The sequence below is a fragment of the Pocillopora damicornis genome, chromosome 12 (genome assembly GCF_964200805.1).
Source record: "Pocillopora damicornis chromosome 12, jaPocDami1.2, whole genome shotgun sequence".
Taxonomy (NCBI): Eukaryota; Metazoa; Cnidaria; class Anthozoa; order Scleractinia; family Pocilloporidae; genus Pocillopora; species Pocillopora damicornis.
Window position 1 is genome coordinate 7,872,535 of NC_142681.1, and position 18,592 is coordinate 7,891,126.

General features: G+C 37.7%; 3 protein-coding genes across 7 annotated transcripts in view; 1 reads left to right on the plus strand and 2 right to left on the minus strand.

Moving 5' to 3' along the window:
- LOC113686812 (WASH complex subunit 5) overlaps positions 1-2,952 on the minus strand; it is a 20,512-nt gene extending 17,560 nt beyond the window's left edge. Inside the window, exons 1-4 of the mRNA XM_027204481.2 lie at positions 2,692-2,952; positions 1,722-1,828; positions 825-909; positions 280-380 (exon numbers count right to left, since the gene is read on the minus strand). Of these exons, the coding sequence (XP_027060282.2) occupies positions 280-380; positions 825-909; positions 1,722-1,828; positions 2,692-2,916 (518 nt within the window). The 5' untranslated portion in view covers positions 2,917-2,952. The remainder of the gene's footprint in view (positions 1-279; positions 381-824; positions 910-1,721; positions 1,829-2,691) is intronic.
- Positions 2,870-18,592, plus strand: part of LOC113686817 (HAUS augmin-like complex subunit 7) — a 23,857-nt gene continuing 8,134 nt past the window's right edge. Inside the window, exons 1-11 of one of the 5 annotated variants that reach the window (XR_016181585.1) lie at positions 2,870-3,039; positions 3,205-3,311; positions 4,448-4,524; positions 5,157-5,218; positions 5,599-5,714; positions 6,315-6,479; positions 7,133-7,226; positions 7,475-7,631; positions 8,102-8,154; positions 8,557-8,650; positions 9,544-9,624. Coding sequence is in view for 2 of the 5 variants with exons in the window: in XM_089189243.1 (XP_089045369.1) it covers positions 2,989-3,039; positions 3,205-3,311; positions 4,448-4,524; positions 5,157-5,218; positions 5,599-5,714; positions 6,315-6,479; positions 7,133-7,226; positions 7,475-7,631; positions 8,102-8,154; positions 8,557-8,650; positions 9,660-9,748 (1,065 nt within the window). In the remaining 3 variants the exon portion in view is untranslated. Of the gene's footprint in view, positions 3,040-3,204; positions 3,312-4,447; positions 4,525-5,156; positions 5,219-5,598; positions 5,715-6,314; positions 6,480-7,132; positions 7,227-7,474; positions 7,632-8,101; positions 8,155-8,556; positions 8,651-9,543; positions 11,930-18,592 lie in introns of those variants that run through there. The other 4 variants (XM_089189243.1, XM_089189244.1, XR_016181587.1 and 1 more) reach the window with 4 other exon arrangements.
- On the minus strand, positions 10,578-17,542 carry LOC113686801 (aquaporin-4). Its single transcript, XM_027204471.2, has 4 exons — positions 17,118-17,542; positions 12,922-13,157; positions 12,159-12,239; positions 10,578-11,012 (listed from the first exon to the last, which is right to left on the minus strand). Exons 1-4 carry the CDS (start codon positions 17,413-17,415, stop codon positions 10,917-10,919), a joined length of 711 nt encoding a protein of 236 aa, XP_027060272.2. The 5' UTR covers positions 17,416-17,542; the 3' UTR covers positions 10,578-10,916.

The following is an 18,592-nucleotide window of genomic DNA, read 5'->3' on the forward strand; positions in this document are numbered from 1 at the left end:
TTAACTTAATTAATTGCAGGAACTAAAGCCTGGAAAAATAATTTTGCTTGAACCTGTATCTTCTACATACCAGTTTAGTACTAGTACTTAAAGCATGGCCACAAAACTTCATCTTAGGAAAGAGGTCTGTTTTTGTGAGTTGCACTAAAATTTTTCCTGCTCCTGAAAATGTGGCTAATTATTGTATAAAAGAAGTTTAGTTGGTAGTTCTCAACCCGTACCTCTTGAACAGAACATAGTTGATAATGGTAGGGCTTAACATGACTACACCCATCTTACCAGTATCTGTGATAAGACACCAACATCCTCTCTCGCACATCTCCCTCAAACTTCATGTCAATTACTAACAGCATAATCCCATAGAGATACAGACTCTCACACTGTGCCACAAATAAAAAGTATGTTAGTATCCTTAAATCATCTCCTAAATAAAATTTTGCTAATGCTATCATAAAATATCATGAATAGTGAAGCACCACTTGACAAAACAGAACAGAAGGCTATGTGTGAAAATTAGGCCCAGTCTCAAGGCATGGTGCTGCAGTACACCCATGGCCTCAAGATCACAGGCACACCAATGCACTTTCAGCTTAAGATTGAACAACTGAACACTAGTCTTACAATACTTCCATGCATTGCTTCTAATTTGACATTTCTAGAAATTACTTTCTCTCAGTGGGGTGTTTATAAAAATAAAGTGCAAAAACAAATACGAAAACTATCATCCTATTTAACTGCAACAGAAGAGGTTAACACCTCCGGTAATTTCATTATTAATCAATAAAGAAAGAAATGACAATGTATTTTAGAAAAATGATTCTCACCATGAGCTGTTTACCATCTTCAATAAGAAGTATACTCTCTAGTGTTTGTTGTATGAATATTCCTTCATCAAGATCTTCAAGATATCTGGAGATAAAAAACAATCACAAATGATTATACTGTGAGTATTGTAAGTAATATTAATACCATTTAATAAAAGAAAAAACAAAAAACAACAACAAAAAAGCATGCAATCACACTGTTCAAATTATTATATCCCTACTCATCCAAACTGTGTCATAACAGAAAATAATGTTGATACCCCTATCACAATAACATGTGATTTACTAATAAATTTTTTTATAAGCAATAATATTACTGTATGATTCTGTTTTAAAGTGAGTTTTAACTACAAGTTTCATTTCTATTTTTCTCTGTTTCAGATGTTTTATACATTTTTACATAGAGTTAAATGGCATCACACAGTATTACATAAAGAAGTTCTAAGATATAATTGTATTTATATGATAAGCTGAATCTTACACACAATTTGATTGTTTCTTACTTATGATCTATTGGAGGACAGATGCTTCGATAATAATTATCACAGTTAACATAACCATGGAAAACAAAAAGATTCTATGATTCTGTGGGTCAGTAAAGTAATAGATTTCAAAAGACCTCAAAATGTGATAAGAACATCAGTGAGACACGCAGCTGTCTCTCGTGTGCCACCTTTTTCATTCTTAACAAGTTTTGCTCCGCCTGTCATCTGTGATCTGAACAGATGCACAGAAACACAGAAACATAGAATCTTTTTCTATGTTATTATACCAGGTACAAATATTAAAGCCATAACAGTTTCAGAAATTTCAGATCATACATGTTCAGGGGGAAAAGTAAATAAGTATTGTTTTTTCAGATTGGTTTTTATTTGTGTGATCTATAAGCAGCCTTACCTGTTGAGATCAGTGATATACTTGTGGACACTTTCAAAGGCTTTATAGAATCTGGTCAAGATTTCAATGTGATTTTCTCTGAATTCTTCATCAAGATCTTGAAGGTCCTACATATGAGAGAGACATATGAGACCTTACATCTAGAAATCACACACATGATCTAGAGGGTAAATAGTTCCATATGTTGACATAAGTGCAACATATTTTTTTCAACAGCAATCAGTTGAAAAAAAAAGGGTCAATATTTCCAATCCTGTGACTACCAAATCTTGATTTTACCACAATCTTCGTGCAAAAAAGAAAAAAAAACCAAGCAATCAAAGTTCAGCAAACAATCTTTAAGCAAAAATCTTTCTCGCCAAATTGCTTACTAGTGTAATTTAAAAACCAAACAAGCCATCAAACATACTCATGACTATTAAACAGGCCTCAGCCCCTAGTTAATCTGTCTCACTTGAACTTTTGTTTGCATCCATACAGGATGGTGCTGTGATGGGACAGAAGGGAGGGGATGGAAGTGGGGAGGGAGGGGGAAAGGATGAAAGGGGGAGGGAGGGGGGAAGGAGGGGGAAAGGATGAAAGGGGGAGGGAGGGGGGAAGGATGGAAGGGGAGAGGGGAACAAGTGTTTGTACAGTTACAAGTGAAATCACAATTCATATCAATCTTTCACAAGAATTTTTTTGATGAACATGACCTTTGGATTAAAAAAACTACGCAATCATGTATCCTAGCTCTTATCTCCCATACACATATATTTATATGTGTACTTTTCTTTCGTTTCGATATATTTCCGGTTTCGAAGTACTAACCTGTAGAGGGGGTAGGTAAGATCGTGTAAAATATACACAGAATGCTCTCTTTCTATCTACAGAGCAAATAACTCAGAGAAGATAACATAATGTAAAGGACACACAAAGAAATCCCAACCAACAACTGCAAAAGCGAGAGTCAGCTGTTTTTTAAGCTTACCGGCTTGGAATCAATTCTATTCTCATAGTAATCAGGTCCCTTGAAATAGGAGAAGTCTGCTAAGATCTCGCCATATTTGTCGCGATCCTCTTTGGTTTCTTGTTTAAATACAGGAGGTATAAAGTCAGAGAGGCGCAAAAGCTCGGCAACGATGGCATTTCCACGGCTAACGAGCTTTAAAACAGTTTGCCCGCAAGCGTTGTTTTCTGCAAGGAAATCCACCATCTTGTGCTGTCATCATGTGACTAAAGCCTCAATTTATTCCCATAATGCCTTAGAAATTGAGAATTTCAAAAAATGGCGGCCACGGGAAAAGGCCGACTTTCCCACTTCAGATCGAAATTGGAGGTTTGTGGTCTTTGTTTACGTTTTCTTGATTCGAAAAACAACATTTAATAAAGAAGTCTTTGATTAACAGCTTTTTCCACCGATAGAAAGTTTTATTTCTTTTGTCTAAGAGGAACTTTCATCTTCCAAAAATGTGATCTCTGCTGTTTTGGTCTTGATTCTCAGGAGCTTGACTGCCCATATCTAGGTGGTGTGGAAGATTCGTGGATAGAAGAACTGTTGTTTAAACCTGGAGAACCAAGGTTGAGACTTTTGCAGTGGGCAATAGGAAAGTATGACGACAATTTCTGAATTGTTTGACCATATTTATGTTGGTTAATTATAAAGTGATACGCAGTGTGCATGTACTGTAGGTTCGACAATTAATTATGACCACGGTAAGATTTCTGCACAGCCCATACTCCACTAGGCATGCTGTTCGTGGATAAAAATTAACGAATAAGACAATAGAACGCGGAAATCTTACCATGACCACTGAAATGGAGACTACACTGTAGTAGTATTTACACAGTACAAGCAAACTAGTACATTTATAAGGGAGGAAGATCAAAGTGTGTCATCTTCCTTCATCGTGCACATACAACAACCGGTGTTAAATCTCTAAACATTCCATGTCTTTATGCTACAAAATACTGAAATTCACACCTATTGTAAGGCCTTTGACATATGTACACTGAAGCAACCCTAAATTGTGGAAAGGTTTACTTGATAAAGGAATGGTAGTTGCAAATGGAAAAGGTTTTCTAATTTGTGAGGAAGAGAAGTACATGTTCATGTCATCTATTCATCCCTTTTTTTCTCTTGTCCTTTATATCTTGTCGAATATATAAAAAAAAAAGCTGTTACATACTACGCCACTTTGCAGCCTTGTAAAATATCCACCTTTATTTACTTCCACTTTGGCAAATAATTGTAGTTCTTTTCATTGTAAGTTTAAATATTTACAGCTGTACATGTACATGTATGTTGTGGTCTTAAAATGATTCGTGTGAGAATGATTTTAAACAAGTTGGATGTGTAATTTCTAATATTTATAAACTCCCTTTGACTCTTAAGTGTGACCAGTATCTAATTTCTCCACGCAAAATCACCCTTGATTCTCATAAATTAAGGTCATAACAATAAAGGAAATGATCACCAAGCAAAGAAGCTCATGATTGTTACACAAATTCTCCTTGTTAGCACCTCAGGAAAGGTATAGAGAACATTATGGAGAATATGCATGTTGATGTTAGGGTGTACAGAATTAGAGGACTTGGGTAAAGTACAGTGTACATAGTACAAAGAGGAAAACAATTACAACTAGCTTGAAATATTTTTGAAAAGGAATTTCTTTTAATCAAATATGCATTTATAATTTTCATCTGACTTTGTATGTTGGTTTTGTAATGTCACATTGTATCGGTAGATTTGATCCAGTCATATACAATATGTTGGAGAACCAGCAAAGCAAGGCTATGGGCAGAAATGACTCCAGAATGCAAAGTAAGTAAAGCTCTACATTTAAATTAATTGTTGTCTTATCCATGTACAGTGACTGAGGTGTTTTTAACATAGACATGTATCTAGTTGATTGTGATAGTGCATGTTTGTTTCAGATAGAAAAGAAACTGGTCATAGTGCCATCGCTACTCATGCTTTTTACTGGCAATAGATTAGCCTGCAATGCAGGTGTCTTAGTAGGAAAGGTTAGAGTTACAAGCTTGCAATCATTTGTGCAGTTGGCCATGTTTGATGTTGAGTTAGAATGGATAGTGAGAAAGGGGCAGGAAAAGATGCAAACAGAGTTTCCCAAAAGTACAATGATCAAGGGCAGGTGTGATTTCTATAACCCACCCCTCCCCTTTCCTTTCTTTTGACCATCACTCACCCTGTTGGTACAAATTTCTCTCTCTTCCCAGTCTTTTGCTGCTATGAAAATCAAAGATGGCAGCTTTAATTTTCAGCAAGAAAATATGAAGCATTGCTAACCAAAATTGTACCTGCTCTACAAACAAGAGTTAGATCTTATACATTTTACAGGTGGTAATAAGAGATAACTGAATTATTGTCATTATTGATCTAATAAAATTGATTCATTTGAAAAAGCAAACATGTGATTTGTTATTCCTTTGTAGAGCTGCTGTTTGCATGTCACCTTATAGGACTCTGTAAAAGTGATGATATTGACCTTGTACAGGTAATTAAAAAAAGTTCCTTATTTATTTCCACAAGTCATATAGCAATGATACAAGTAACCAGTCAGTAACAAAGGGTTGCTTCAGTCTGAGAAGAGGTGAGGGCCTCAATTTCCTCAATTTTTTCCACTAACAAAGGGGTTATCCAAAACTTTAGGAAATATCTGACTGGGACTACATTATTTAAAAGTGTTGTGCATGGTTTTCGATCTGTAAGCAACGACAAGAAAGGAAATTTTATGTGTTCTGGAAAATTACTTGCAGATGGAAAAATGGGAAAGGTTGTAGTTGTTATGAGACTAAATAAATATTGTAGATGTTGTTTATTAGACCCCTGGAAATACTAGAATTTTGATCTTCTGTTACTTGCTGTTCAATACAGGGTAACAAATCTAAAAACAAACAAGCAGTGTTCTGGGAAAACCTGTTAGATCTTGTTAGTATTGTTGAGTCATCAGGGCAGATTAGTCATTTTACCACCCCAGTGAGAACAGCCAGGTATGAATTTTCTATACAGAATAATGAGTGTAAATTAACCCTGCACTTCCATGAGTGACCATGAGAGAATTTCACCTCACAATATCAATACCATATCAATCAGACAAGTGATGAGAATAAAGAAAAATATCAATAAGGGAATTTTAGGTTGATCCAATACCATAATTATTATGTGAACTAAGATCAAAAGAATGGAATGGAATGGTAGATAGAAAGGAGAATTACTAGTGAGATCCTGGGGTGAAAGTACAACCCAATTAAGCCCATCTATACTACTGTAATATCTTTAAGCAAAGATGTCCTCTTAGCACAATTTTGGACTGCTAAAGGCTCATCTTCCAGACATCTGTGGTTCCCAGCACCTGAAGAATTTTTCATAAAGTGAAGTTATGCTGTGTACAAGGTAAACAGTCAACGAAAATATTTAGTCACCCCTTGGCACCAGTCTCTGCCTGAGCACTATCCTATCAACAAATGATAAATAAGATTTTTCATCCATTTGAATACTGAATTCATTTTTTTAAAAAAAGAAATTCTGCCCAGAGATACATGCATGTAAAATTAAGTAAAAAAATTGTATATCACCACTTCTTTTCTTAGTTTACAGTCTGGAACTCACTTTTCATTAGAAGAGCAATTTAGAAGTGACTGCTACTTTTTTGATGGTTTATGTCGTCAAGAAGACCTTCAGAATGTCTTTAGGTCAAAAGTTCAGCTTTATCCTCCTGATTTGATGAAAACAACATCTGGACTTGAGAACAAAAAGTAGGTAACATACACATAGCATGTGTTACTTGAAATATCGGGGTCGTGTATTTGCAGCAAAACTGTCTATGAAGAAATCTTTATCTCTGACGTAGCTTTCTGTTGAACTCTCTGAAGCTCTGACACTTGAAACATCAGCTTTAGACCATATTATCTTGTAATACCCACCTCTCTCACTGATGCAGCACCACAGTTTCTTTGGAAATGTACCCCACTTTGTTCATGTAGAAGGCCATATGGATTCTCCCATGAAAGTAAGCAAACTGATTGCTCCTTCACATGAAAATGAGAGTTCATTTCAGATGGAAACATGATGCACTTTTGTTAATAATGGTGTTGCACCTAACCTCTCCTTGATAACAGGGTTAAGGGCAACCTAGAAATTGCATGCCATATTATTTGTTGCTCATCAGGGTGTGCTGTGAGTGATGTATACACCTGTTATCAACATTCAGATAATGAGGTCACGATTTCTATAGAGTGTTTTGTTAAGATGTCAAAGTTATCATTAACCATCATGAATATTCATTTTGTTCAAGACCATTTTAAGCAACCATTCCAAAAGGTTATTCAGTCTTTCTTTAATGCATATCACATCGTGTATTTAAAGATATTTGTTGTTGGTTCTTTTTTTTTTTTGTAATGAATAATAGAATACCTGATGAGAAGCAGTTGATATCAGTTACTGAAAAACTGGCATGTGAATTGGAAGAACAGAGCAAACAGCTGGATGAGTTGAGAGAGAGTGTATGTCAAGTTTTATGTACTGTTTTCTTACTGGTAATGACTTTTAACACTGGCAATTTACTGTTCATGGATGCATCTCAAACTTAGGAATAATTTAATTATAGTTCTTGCATAATGATCAACCTGCTGCAAATTAAATTTGATTCAGAGGAAATGCCAAATACTAGATTCTTAGAATCTAGTAAATTTTAAAATTTGCTAAAAAATTGATGAGTCAATTTGAGAGAACTTGCATTTTTACTCATCAGGCTCCATTGTGTGATGCTGATACTGTTACAGTTGAGAAAGTGAGTAAGACATTATCACTGTCACTCACAACTATGGCTCAAGTTGTGTCAGGATTTCTTCATTGCTTTGAGACTGAGATGAAGCCATGGTGTAAACGCCCAGCACCTGTCTTGTCAGGTATACAAACTCTTCTTAGCAAGTGCAGTATTCATTGTGGTGGTTTCTTGTGATTATTAATTCAGAAGTGTTTGTTGAGGGTAGTGGTATCAGCTTTTATTGAATGAGTATTGCAGAACCAAAACTAAACTAAGCTCAACAGCCAGCAAAAAAAAATTTGGATCCAATATGATTTGAACCCTCAAATAAAACAAAACAAAACAAAAAAATTGTGATCATAAAATTATTCCTTTAAGACCCCTCTAACATTTGCCTCACTCCTAACATGTGGCTTTGTACATGTAGCTCAGTTGATAGTAACATCTCACTGCTGGGGAAGCACAGTTTCCCAGATCATTGTTGATAATAGTTTATCAAACTCCTTTTCAATGCTGATTTTTAAGCTAGCCCTAAGCATCCAGGCTTCTCTACTTTTCTTTTGTGTCTTTTGTGGCCTAACTGACCTATACAGTAATTTCCCTTAATCACAGAGGTTGGTCCAGCATTCAGCAGAGTTCATACTCTTTTATTAAGATACACAGAGGTGAGATTAACATAGGTAAACTTTTGATATACTTGCGTGGCTTATGGTAAAAGGTCAGAGCCTGAAAATAGATAGATTCCATCTTGCCGCGTGTCTGTTCAGTAATAGATCACAGACGGCGTCAAAATATGGCATGAAAAAAAGAGTGGCGCACGAAGAACAGCCAAGTGTGTCACTGAGGTTCTTACTACATTTTGACGTCTTCTTTGTTGTATTACTGTATAGAACTACGTCAAAGTGGAAACAAAAATGTCTGTTTTATGAGAAAAAAAGCAAAATGTTTTTAGTGGTGCAGGTGTCATCTATAGGTCTGACCACCAGTAGATCATAAGGAAGAACCAATCAAACTGCGAGTATGGTTCTTGTAATCATAATTTCTTTTTTTTTGGTGATTTTTTTTAGCTTATTCAAAACTTAGGAACAATCAAGAGCTCATACGGTAAATTATGCCATGACAGTAAAGACAAAATATCTACAAGACAAAAAGACGATACAGGTAAGATGCTGTTGATCGAGGCAGGCCTTCTTAGATAAGTTGCCAGAACGACGAAAAGGTATCATAAGAACTTATATTGACGCCTGAGGTATTCTTTCACTCTTTGCTGCTCATTATTTTCCGCACCATAATGACATCCTAAATGTATAAATGTGCAAGTGTGCCGTCATTCAGGGCCTTAGCTTCACAATATCGGTTAACCAGCGTATGTTTTGTCTTTTTCTTGCGGAGGTTTATCTAACGTCTCATTAATATCGCCACACAAGTTGTGTGTGTGTGGGGGGGGAAGGGAGGGAAAGAAACGCACCAAACAATATATCTTTCGGTGCTGATACACTACTGATGCAATAAACAGGGTAAACCCAGTAGATTTCGAATGTAAGGTAGGGTCCTATGGTTTTTGATAGTTTTAGTGTATAAGAAACTCTAGATGTCCCTAAAACTTAGCCTGATCCAGACGTTCATTCAGTAAAACGGGACGGAGTAGAAAATATGCAAGAGTAGCAGCAGAACGAAAGCGATGGAAGTTGGGCCGGGTTGTGTTCCCTACGCCACCCGACCCAAACCTCCCTCTTTTTTCCCTCCTCCGCTGCTATCGCGACGTTTACTATCAAGCTTTGTTTTGCTCACTGAACGCCTGGAACAGAGTACCAAAAATCTAGTTATTACAGAAAGAAAATGTTACCTTCCTCTAGCTTGTTCTCTCGAACCCTTTAATACCAAGGCAAGACATTCACACCAGCTCCACCGTACGTGATTGGCCGGAGCAAACAGTGCGCTCCTTGTCGTTGATTTTATAGCACTTGATCCAATAGAAATACGACACGTAGTTAGTTCGATAGCCAATCAAAAGATTAAATCCGAGTTTTGCTTTCTTGGAATTTTTCCGTCAGCTTTGGTTCCCTGCATGTAAATATCAGTGATTTCAACCATCACTGGGAACTGAGTTCAACCGAAAATAGGAAAAACCTCAGGTCAGTATAATGAATATTCTTTTTTACGACTTTAGGGTTAAACCCTGCAGAATTGAAAACTCTCCAGGGTTGTTTGGGTGTATTGGAAGAATCATTACAGCGACTCGAAGAAGAAGGAAAGTGACTTGTGCTGGCCGTGTTTTAAAGAAGTAATAAGAAGAGAAGAAGGTTATTTAGATTCGGATGGAGTATCGAACAGTTTTCGGATTGTTATGATACAAAGAGAAACAAACTTTTTCCTTCACCTCGATAATCGCTCGGTGAAAACTGATGGGAATTGCTTGAAATAAATGCTCTAAGGAATTCTTGTTTACCAGGAAGAAAGTTCTTTGTCATTCTAAGGGTAAGATTGTGGCGGATAGTGTATATACTACATGAAAAGGATATTAGGTGGTTTGTGGTGGATGAACATAAAATGCGCTTAAATTGAAAATTGACCAAGCTTTAAAACCTAAACCTTGAAGGCCTTTTCTTCAGGCATGGATAAAATTTCCCACCTCACGGGCACGGACAACGGTCAGATGCCCGTGTGTTGTCCTGGAGGGGGGGTGTTGAAGCTTGGAATTGATCTGTGCATTAATGCATGGATCCAGAATGCGTTTGAACTGCATAGTACGAAGGTGACATTTCCCACCGACTCGACTTGCTTATTCCCTTATCAATCGCCTTGTTTACTACCGAGCCTCTAAAACAGTTTTCAGGTTATTTTTGCATCCTTCGAACGCCTTTTAGATTCTTTTCTTTAAATTCCCATTTACAGGGAAGTAGTATTGAGGAGGGTTACTTGAGCCCTGATGGAAGAAAAACAACTCCGTGTTTGTTTTTGCTTTGACATTAAGTATCTGAATATGGTCCTTAAGTCTTAAGCACAAAACATTCTTTGAAAATCACTTATTAAGGATTATTCAGTCCTGATGTTGTACAGAATTAACTCATATTATAAAACCTATAACCTATAAATAAAAAACTATAACCGTTTATTCTGTTGGTCAGAAACTATCACACCAGTTTTGATAAACAAAGTAACACTTGACTTCTAGAGGTGATTTACTTACTACCCTTCTGTCCAATTTTAATGTTTTACCCTGCAAACTGCTCATGAGAATGGACAATTAAGGTTTTTATCACACTTCAGTATTTTGCTCGAAAGTTAATTTCATGAAGAAGGGAGAACTATAAGTCAGGGTTCAAAAACACCCTTACACATGGTCACAAAAAGGTGCAACTGATATACTTTGTCTTCTCCGCTATCGGTCTTGCACCCTGGACGAAACGGTTCACAGCTAATAAATCTAAGCTGGAGAAACTCCAGCACTCCTTGTGGAGAAGACGTATTCATACAAGAATGCCGCTATAATTCCTCCTGGTACGGGACCGACCCAGTAAACCTTGAAAAAGGGGGAGAAAAAATAAAAAAGCAAGTTTGACAAAATTAGAAGCTGCATCTGTCTTCAACGTACTTACAGTGTATCTTTTAAGTTGAGCGCACAAAATGGACCCTTGAGAATTGCACCTTTTTTTTTTTGCTCGAAGTTTGGCCTGTCACTATCTACTTTTGGTAAATTGTGAAGCTCACCCCTCGCTCCTAACAAGTGGAGTTTCCTTAAGTCTTGCCTTTTTTTCACCCTAAACAATCATCTGTACCCAATTGTTGGAAACTCGATGAACCAGTTCTGGTTAGCATCACTTTTCATGACGGTTGAGTTTGGGTCAGTGCTTACCTTACTACGAATAGCTTAACCTATTTGTTTCAAATCTGAGGCCCAAAAGTCAGTAGGGCTAAATGAGGCCGAACGAATTTAGACAGGATTAGCATAGCTTCGTAGAAGGTAGTTTTGGAACACACGATATTCTCCCTCGTTTTATCGACTTGCCGTAAGGAAAATGAGCAACTAACTTGTGCTCCCAAACCAGACGTGATGGCAGATCGTCTACTGGGGGGAATCTTATTTTGATCTCACTGGTAATAGGAAGCAGGGGTTCATTGGCTTCTCGAAACCCCTCTCGGGAAGATTGTGGGTGAAACTCGCTGACCTCAGCTGTCCGGAAGACTACTATTAAGGAGACTTCACATTTAATGTGATTAATGATGGTAGTAGGACCGAGTGGAGTCCAATTCGGTCTGTAATCATACGAGTGTTTATCAAAATCGGGCGATCGCGAAGCGGGAGTCCGATTTGTTAATCACGAGTATTGATTGATGGACGATACGAAGTCCTGTTAGCAATTAATCATAACTATGACAAAATATGAGAAAGAATGCAGACATTGGTGATACTTTTTCATTAAAAAAAACTACAACAACAATAAACTTGGCGAAATGCGAGACAACAGCGCGCGCACATGACGCGTTCTGTCCACTTACACCGGCATGGCGTGTTAACTGTCCCTCTAGCTGTTCTATTACACTGTCCAATTACAAGCATGACGCGTACACTGTCCTATTAGTGCGCAAATCGGGCTGGTGATAACCAATCACATTCGAGAATTTTGTTATAGTTTTGATTATAAGCTGATCAGACATCCTCTCTTACCCAGTGGTCTTTCCAGAAGTTTCTAATTAGGGCAGGACCGAGAGACCTGGCGGGGTTCATGCTGCAGCCAGTGAGAGGAATCTAAGAAAGAACACGAAGTAACCAAACGTTACTCATATTGCTTCGTTCTCGAAGTGAGGAGTGTTGAGTTAACCTTAACGGAAACCGGTCAGTGTCGACAGTTGTGGCGATGGTGATAGCTTCCATGATTTTAATAATATGCTAGCATGATTCTTTTTTTTTAATGAACTTCCCCTTAAACAAGATAATGGGTCTTTTGATTTCTCTGCGTGCAATTGCAACGGCTAAAAATAAAACCAAGGTTCGTTCTGAATACCTCAAGTAAGTACTAAAAGCATGAGTTACCGCCCTAAACGAACGATGAGCGTTGCTTTCAAATAACAACGATTTTAAAGTCAAAGTTTTAAAGGACTTTAATTCATAAAGGAAAGAGCACAGAATACAAATCTTTCGTCCTCAAATGACGATCTTCCACAACGACCTCCACGTTCAAGTATGTACGCTCGTGATTCTAAAGCTCAAACAAACGAACGTGACGTCACGCAATACTCGATAGCCCCTTCAACAAGAAGTATCTGAGTCACTTCCTCTCAAAAAGAGCTTTGTCAACTTCGTTTTTGGAGTCTATCTTCGTGCGAGCTATGCACAATCTCAGCTATGCAATGCTATGTCACATGGCGAGCTCATACCCATTGTAAGAATGAAAAGAAAAAAGTTTTATTTAAAATATTTCTACACCTACCCCGCACATGTGACAGATGAACACACACACTCCTATGGACAGCGGTATGTCGTATCCTCGAAGTTCCCTGCCCGGATCAGTAGCGGCAAATATGGTAAACACCAACACAAACGTGAGAAGGAGCTCCAGTCCAAAGGCTTGGCTAGCACTAAGGTCGCTACTGATTGTGGTCGCTCCCAGTGCCCCGCGCATTTTGCCAGGTGTCAGACCATATAGAAGTGCTGCTCCTAAAATCGCTGATAGAAAGAGACAGTTCAGTTATCTACGGTACTTCCAAAACCATCTGAGTGGAAAACAGACCACATGATTTGAAAAACACTGTAACAGACATGGCTGGATGTTTGGGTGTGTCGGCAATGTCAGCGCGTTTGCTCAGCCGTTGGCTGACTGACAATTTCTTTCAGTGAAACTAAGTATTAGCAACTGAGTTGAGAACGTAAATTGGCCACCGTAAAGAGTTTAAAAGCTAACGTTTCGAGCGTTAGCGCGTCGTCACTTCGTCAGAGTGATTAAAGAAGTTGCGGGTTGTGTTTGTGTTTATATGCAGAAAATGGTGCTACGCGTTGGTGGGAACATGGTGACAAGAAAAAGAAGAATAAATAAGTTGAATGAAAAGCGCTAGTTGCCGATAAAGTGCCGATATGAAACATAAATTTTTGTTCTAAAGTTTTGCGGCTTTCCAAACTGCCTAGATGTAGGGGAAGGCTGCAAACTACCATATGTTGCTTAGAATGGTAAGGTAGATTAAATTGTCTAGCGACTGGTTTAAATGCAAATTATGCAATAGATGACATTGGCGGAGGTGCAAGTGAAGTGATCCGTGATCTTAATGGATCTCTTTGGTTCCGACATTTCCTCTACATTGTGAATTAAAGGAAAAGTTTTGTATCGTGAGCGAGCGCATTTGAAAGCTTCAGGTTGGTCATTCGCGTTTGAATGAACTTATTGGAGGTTGCGAAAAGATGGCACAAGGCTTTGAATCGCTTTGAAGTAATTTAAAGTTTTTAAGAATGATAGATTTAACTACGTGGTTGTGAGGGTAAAATGTGAGTGACTGGAATGCGATGAGCATTTTCCTTCTGCGCCGTTTGTGGTGCTGAATGTCGATAAATTTGTAAGGCGCGGTGGTGGCCCGCTTCTACGAAAGAAACAGGATAGCCACGTTTATCGAAAAACTGGCACACTGTTAGCGGTTTTAGTAGTGATTGTCGATCAATTTGTTGGGCGCGGTGGTTGCCCGCTTGAACGACAGAAACAGGATAGCCACGTTTATGGAAGACTGGCACATTGCCAGCCGTTTTTAGTGTTGACTGTCGATCAATTTTTTGGGCGCGGTGGTTTGCCCACTTGAACGACAAAAACAGGATAGCCTCTTTTATCGAAAAACTGGCACATTGTTAACCTTTTTTAGTGCTGACTGTCGATCAATTTGTTGTGCGCGGTGTTGGGAGGATAACCACGTTTATTGAATAGTGGCACAATCTCTTTTTATTTCGTGCTGTTCGTGAGTTGGGTGCTCGTTCAGTTAGTGGATGGGTCTTGTTTTGTCAGTAAATGGCTTACACGCTGGTGAAAAGAAACGTTCATCGAGTTGGTTTGTTTTTCATCGGTGAGTCGGTTGTTCGTTCGTTTGATCGGTCACTGTTTTCATTGCTCGCTTACTCGTCCCTTTGTTCCGTCTTTCGCTTCTTCGTGGAGCAATCCTTTGTTTGTTCATTCATTCGTTTGTTCATGCTTTCGGTTCTTAAAAATTTTCGGTATCCGACCTTGCCTAGTCCTTAGAAACTTCAAACATCAAAACCATTATTTACGTCACATGATACTGGCTCGAAATTTTGACAATTTTTTCTTCCATCTTTGATTGGAAATTATGGTCTTTCTTCTGTCCTCCGAGCAATTACTGAATGTTTATCAAATAATTTGCATGATAACTTTAAACATATGAACCTTTTCCTAAATTTTGTCTTTTGGTGGCTTTATTTATTTTTTCAAACACGATTCTATTTATTCAAGCTGTTTGCAAATGTACGGAAACGGAAATTTGCCCTTTTATCATAATTCACAACATGCGTTTGTATATGACGCTATTCTGCCATCGATGAAGAAATGGGACACGTTGTTGAGCAAGATAACGAACAGAAATTCAAAGATGCCGAAATTTTAACTAATCTCATGTCAAAGTGCAGTATTGTGCTTTTTGGCACGCTCTGAATGTAAATTGTAATCTGAGGAGTTTGGCAAATTGCATACGAACGCTTCTGATTGGTGCTTTAGCGGGAGATCCATTTATAGATTGGAAAGATACCTTTTCTGTGATTTGTGAGAGCTTATGTTTTTTAGTGAGATATATATTGTCTGTGACATGGTCGTGAATTAATTTACATTCGGCGTGGAACAGACCTGAAGTCCAAGAAACAAAGTGGCATACTCTCTCGGTGAATTTACAAGAGAACTGTGTATCCTCAACTTTCCGTGATCAAATGGAAAACATTTATTAAACGTATCTATCACTGACGTCAAAGCGTTACCGTCGAAATTGACACTAAATCGTTTTCTATTTGAGGGAGGATGAAGAATTTAAGATGAATGATAACTGTGTTCTTCCCATGTTTTCCCTCGAGTTTCGAATTCACCGTCTCCGGCTCAACGAGGTAATTAAATTGGTTTTCGCCAAAACTCAGAATCCACTGTAAGCACAATGTAAACACACGACGGAAACAGCCTATCTGATATTGAAATGTCCTAAATTACCTTTTGTTTCACCCGTCTAGCTAAACTGGAGATGAAATATGAAGTATTTAGTTCGGCAAGTAATTTTGTGCTTTTCAATCTTTCATTTCTTCTCTTCTCTCATTCAATAAAACCATGAAATCAATGAATCACAAAGAATAAAATTTCTTCAATTTGGAATTTTTTATCTCTTTGCTTTCTATCCTTTCAAAATTCAAGGAGCCAACTCGTGAGCGATGTTTAAATCATACAACTGAAGATGAACTGAACCATAACCTCAGTCTTCATTCCATTGATAAATCGATTTGTGTTAAGTTGAGGTACTTAGGGTTTTTTCATTTCTTCGTAGGAAACATTGCTGCCATGGCTTAACCTCTTGCATTCTTTAATCTGGTTAATGACTGGAGTCTTCTGTTTTTTTTTAAGATATGCTCTTAAGGCCCGGCACAACGCACGCAATATTTTACAACATTGTTGGATCGTGTTGTGAGATGTTGTTTACAGCCCGACAAAAAGATTTGCCGAGACCAAAAGCTTTTGTGAAGCCTTGCCATAAATCAACTCCGTATGCTCAGTGACAGATTTTTCTTTCTTTCTGAAGGTTACGTATTATAATTGTTGTCTAGAACCCAGATAATTGCACGAAATCCAAATGCATTCTTTACTTCTGAAAAAGGGAAAACATGTCTTTTTTACTATAAACATTTTTTTAAATCTAAAAGACGCAAAAGGACGTTCAACATTTTGCATTAAATTTAAAGAGGGCTTCTTTGTATTCTTTTCCAGTCGCTCGTTCGTGAATCTTTTTAAGTCAAAACACTCCGACGCGGAAGTTTCAAACGGAGGCTTATCTTTTATAATTTTATTAGACAGAGCATCGCTTAGTCTTAGAAGAAGCATAGAAACCTTTTTTTTTTTTTTTTGATATTACTACTATCAAAAAAAAAAAAAGGTCATGATTTTACACAATAACTTGAAACCAAATCCGATTTTTTGGCCGGTTCTCAGTCCGTTATTTCATCCTCGGTAACTTGATTCCTTCTGTAAAAGTCAGGCATGTTCTATATGATTTAACGATGCGACGATGTACTCGCATTGAATTTGTTTTCAATCAGTCAAGAAATCTTCCTGTTTTGTCTTTGCATCACGCACAAGGAATATCCACCCAGTGCAGGTTTTCTGGTTTAGGATGCATTTAAGTTATGGTGCATTGTATTTCTGTACAGTTTTGCTACTCAGCTCCTTCTTCAAAGCGTTCCGTTTTTGTTCTACTTTCCAATACTATAATACTGAACATTTTGATACAAACATATATTGTTTTAACAGAATTATGATAAACACCGATGTTTTTCTTATGTATGGTCCTCACTCATTAACTCCCCATAGCTCGAATCTTTTTCAATTTTCCTTGAAGGTTCGAATTACCGAGAGCCGACTGAATTTCTAATAATCGTCAGTATACCTACCTCCAAGAAATTGCGCGACTATGTAAAACACTCCTTCTAACACCGAAATCTTTTTGGTAGCCATTAGCGCAGTTGTTAGCGCGGGATTTATAAGGCCTCCCGTTAGATGTCCTGTCGCCATCACTAATGTCGCCACAGTTAGACCTGCAGTAAGCGAGACATGCAACACAACGACCGTAGCGTCCCCTTGCACGGTTAGCGTCGAGCTGCTAACCGCAAAAACAAAAATTGTTGTCGCTAAGAACTCTGCCCCAACGCATGTCCAAAATTTGCGCTTACGGAGCGCGAAGTCTGTCATGGCCGATCTACTTAACGCAGTTGGCTATACAGTTTGAGTTATGTCTCAGGTTTCCCTGCGGTTTATCATAAGACTCTTCATGGTCACGTTCGGATTGGGTGTTATTTTAGTTTCTACTTTGTTTTCTATATAAATTAAATCATTCTCTTGTTTTAAACATAAACGTTTTTCTCCTTTCAATAAATCTCCGTCAGTTAAGAGAACTCTCTTTGTCACCCTGATATTTTCGTTTCCGTAATTTCGAATCAATCAAACTAACCATCAATAATTACGAGTTGACATAGCATATATTTTCTTTTTATAGAAGTCAAGATAATTTTAAATTCTTAAACTGAAATGTTTATGGTATATTTGCGATCGCTATAGAAACGTTTGTCAATGTTGGTTTTTCAAAGCAATGAAATTATGAATGTTGAAAATTTTGTGGAAGGAAATACGTTCTCCAACTTTCTCTGACTACAGTTTGTTTTGTAGTATGTTGCAGCCCTCGTACTGAGCATGGTATAAAGAAAGTGCAGGAAGGTAATGAAAATAACTAATGTTTCTGTACGAAACTGCACACAGATTCTCGATGGTTTAGCAAGGACATGCGTGATAAAAGTTATTGTGGCTGAGTTTTTTATAATTTCTTTTTTTTATAACAATGGTAGTTGCAGCGGCTGTATTGTGTTTCTGAAGGCATGGTTTGAATTAATTACTTTCCAAGGGGCTTTTTTGACCAATAGTCAAATGAAATATGTATGAAAATTGTACGCTTTTTACAGGGTAAGTCTAAATACTCGTACAGATGCAAACGCGGAAAAAAGGAGAAAATTAGCTTTAGAACCGTTTTTGAACTTTACCTGTTCCAGGCGTTCAGTTAGTGAAAGAAAATGGAGCGAAATAGTGAACAGCGCGATAATAGCGACAGCGCGAAAACAAAGGAGTCTTGGAGGCTTGGGTCGGGTATCGTAGAGAACAGTACGCAACTCGACCTAAGCCTCCCTCGTTTTTTCATTCCTCCGTTGCTATCGCGCCGTGTACAATCGTACTTCGTTTTACCGACTCAACGCCTGGAATAGGCCAGTATAAACTTTGCTTAAAAAAGATTATCTTCTTGGCAGGATATGCAAACCCGTTGGCCTTTAAGGTATTTAAGCTAAGGAACTACAGAGAAATATATGGGAGGAAATTAAGT